Source organism: Fulmarus glacialis, unplaced genomic scaffold (assembly GCF_000690835.1).
Source record: "Fulmarus glacialis isolate BGI_N327 unplaced genomic scaffold, ASM69083v1 scaffold35986, whole genome shotgun sequence".
In the NCBI taxonomy this organism is placed as follows: Eukaryota; Metazoa; Chordata; class Aves; order Procellariiformes; family Procellariidae; genus Fulmarus; species Fulmarus glacialis.
This window is the reverse complement of record NW_009218101.1, coordinates 1,644-4,287: the sequence shown is the minus strand read 5'-3', so window position 1 is coordinate 4,287 and position 2,644 is coordinate 1,644. Positions and strand designations below refer to the sequence as shown.

Genomic DNA, 2,644 nt, shown 5'->3' with positions numbered 1-2,644 from the left:
GGGAGGGTCCCTGTGAGGACGGGCTGTGAGGGGCAGGGGGAGCTGCAGAGACACCATGGTGTGACCCCACGGAGCTGCGGAGGGTGGCTGGAGCCCTTAGGGTGAATGAGGGCGAAGGGACCTCTGGAGGGGTCTTCTCCAGCCCCCTGCTCCGAGCAGGGACGGCCGCGGGGTCAGGTCACACAGCCCCGGTGCAACGAGCGGACAGAGGGACCCAACAGCCGCAGGACGGGGCACCCTCGTGGAGGCATCCCGGCGCCTGATTTGCTCTGGTGCGTCCTTCGGCAGAGGCCTCTGGGAGACGCGTGCTGACGGCGCGTCCCTTGTGCCCCCGCAGATATCAAAGAGCACGTGAAGCAGCTGGAGAAGGCCGTGTCGGGGAAGGAGCCGCGCTACGTTCTCCGTGCCTTGCGGGCTCTGCCCTCCACCTCCCGCCGACTCAACTCCAACGTGCTTCACAAAGCCATCAATGGCTTCTTCACCTCCAACAGTACCATGCGGGACTTCCTCCTCGGCTTTCTGGAGGAGGTACTGCGGCAGCGGATGGGGAGAGAGCACCGGCTGCGGAGGGGACACCTTTCCTGCACCAAGGAGCCTCCAGAGCGCTCCTGGGCGGGGCGGGAGGGCACCGGGAACCGCGGGAGCTTGGGGACGCTTGGGACACACAGCCCGGCTGCTCGGGAGTGCGTGTGAGATGAGATAGGTCGCTGCAGCTCTTGGGCTTGGGACTGTAGTGCCAGCTCTTGGCAGCGATGGGACTGTAGTGCCAGCAACCTGGGCTGGCTCTTTCGTCACACCGGGCTGGGGACAGGCCTCGCTGCATGCAGAGGCGTGAGGAGCGCTGGGTGGGCAGTAGCGACGCGGGAGGCCGGGGGTCCAGCCCGTCTCTCTCCCCCCAGTCCATGGACACGGAAGCCGAGCTGCAGTTTCGCCCGCGGATGGGGAAAGCAGCCTCAGCCCCTCTCCTGCCAGAAGTGGAGACCTACCTCCAACTGCTTCTCGTCATCTACCTGATGAACAGCAAGCGATACCCGGAGGTGAGATTCCCTGAGCTCTGTAGCTCTGAAGCTGAGCTCTTTGTGTGGCGCTCCTGCGCCAGGCAGGGTCTGGGGAGCCTCGGGGACCTGCCTGTCTGTGGCCCCGCACTCTCCCCTTTGTTTCAGCTGTGTTTGGAGGCACTCCCGGGCTCAGTCCCACAGCCCTGGCCATCTCTGCTCTTCCGGGCAGCAGTTCCTCTCCTCTGACCTCTGTTCCCCTCCTGCAGGCTCAGAAAGTGTCCGACGACCTGATGCAGAAGATCAGTTCCCAAAACCGCCGGGCGCTTGACCTGGTGGTGGCAAAATGTTACTACTACCACTCCCGCATCTACGAATTCCTGAATAAACTCGACGTGGTCAGGAGGTAGGGTGGATCCCGCCTGCAGGCGCTCCCTGAGCTTGGTCCTGCGCGCCCCGGTGAGCAGGGCTGTTTCTTTCCTCCGCCCTGATGTGCTCGCTCCCTTTCCTGCAGCTTCCTGCACGCCCGGCTGCGGACAGCCACGCTGCGCCATGATGCGGACGGGCAAGCCACCCTCCTGAACCTGCTGCTGAGGAACTATCTCCACTACAACCTCTATGACCAAGCAGAAAAGCTCGTTTCCAAATCCGTGTTTCCCGAGCAGGCCAACAACAACGAGTGGGCTCGGTACCTCTATTACACAGGTGAGACGCAGAGGGTCCCGCATGGCGCTGGCAGCTCAGGCTGCACCCGAGATCGAGGGCTCTGGTTCCTCAGAGAACCCGTTTGAGCAGCTGGAGATGGGGCTTCCAGGCAGGATTTGAAGCCCCATCCGGGTGGATCCAGTTTGTTTAACTCGGTGGCTTTTTCAAACGCCTTCTGCCCCGTGTGAACACAGGGCGCATCAAGGCCATCCAGCTGGAGTACTCGGAGGCACGGAGGACCATGACGAATGCCCTGCGGAAGGCTCCGCAGCACACGGCTGTCGGCTTCAAGCAGACGGTGAGCAGGGACGGGAAGCGTGTGGGGTCCGGTCCCTCCTGGGTCCCCAAGGAAGCTGCCTCCGGGGTCGGGCCCCGGCGGAGACTCAGGGTCTCTTTTTGCTCAAGGTGCACAAGCTGCTCATCGTGGTGGAACTGCTGCTTGGGGAGATCCCGGACAGGCTCCAGTTCAGACAACCCTCGCTCAAGCGGTCGCTTATGCCCTACTTCCTCCTGACTCAGGGTACGACCGGCCACTCCTGCCTGCGCTCGATCCCTCACAACAATGTCGCGGGCTTCGAGGGAGTGGGAATCCCTGGGAGGGGGGAGAGCAGTGGGGGTTTCTCTCCTCTGCCTAGCTGCAGAGACTCCGCTTGGGGAAGAAGAGGCAGCTCCTAAGAGGAGGGGATGGCAGGCCTGGCAGTCAGCCCTGCTTCGCCTTCCCCACCGCGCCCCGGCCCTCGCTCCTGCCCCCGTTAACACATTCTCTCCTCCAGCCGTCAGGACCGGGAACCTGGCCAAGTTCAACCAAGTCCTCGATCAGTTTGGGGACAAGTTCCAGGCCGACGGCACCTACACCCTGATCATTCGTCTGAGGCACAACGTCATCAAGACAGGTAGGAGACTGCCGCTGTGGTGTTTGGGGACCCCGTCACGGCTGGTGCCGT

The 2,644-nt window shown here is 63.2% G+C and overlaps 1 protein-coding gene across 1 annotated transcript in view; it reads left to right on the top strand.

Annotated features, from left to right (window-relative positions):
• Positions 1-337: 337 nt before the first annotated feature.
• The window catches only part of PSMD3 (proteasome (prosome, macropain) 26S subunit, non-ATPase, 3), a gene marked incomplete at its 5' end in the record, with an annotated part of 3,544 nt that continues 1,237 nt past the window's right edge, over positions 338-2,644 (top strand). The window contains 7 exons of the mRNA XM_009579938.1: positions 338-528; positions 900-1,037; positions 1,265-1,401; positions 1,510-1,700; positions 1,895-1,998; positions 2,106-2,220; positions 2,474-2,593. Coding sequence (XP_009578233.1) covers positions 338-528; positions 900-1,037; positions 1,265-1,401; positions 1,510-1,700; positions 1,895-1,998; positions 2,106-2,220; positions 2,474-2,593 — 996 coding nt within the window. The remainder of the gene's footprint in view (positions 529-899; positions 1,038-1,264; positions 1,402-1,509; positions 1,701-1,894; positions 1,999-2,105; positions 2,221-2,473; positions 2,594-2,644) is intronic.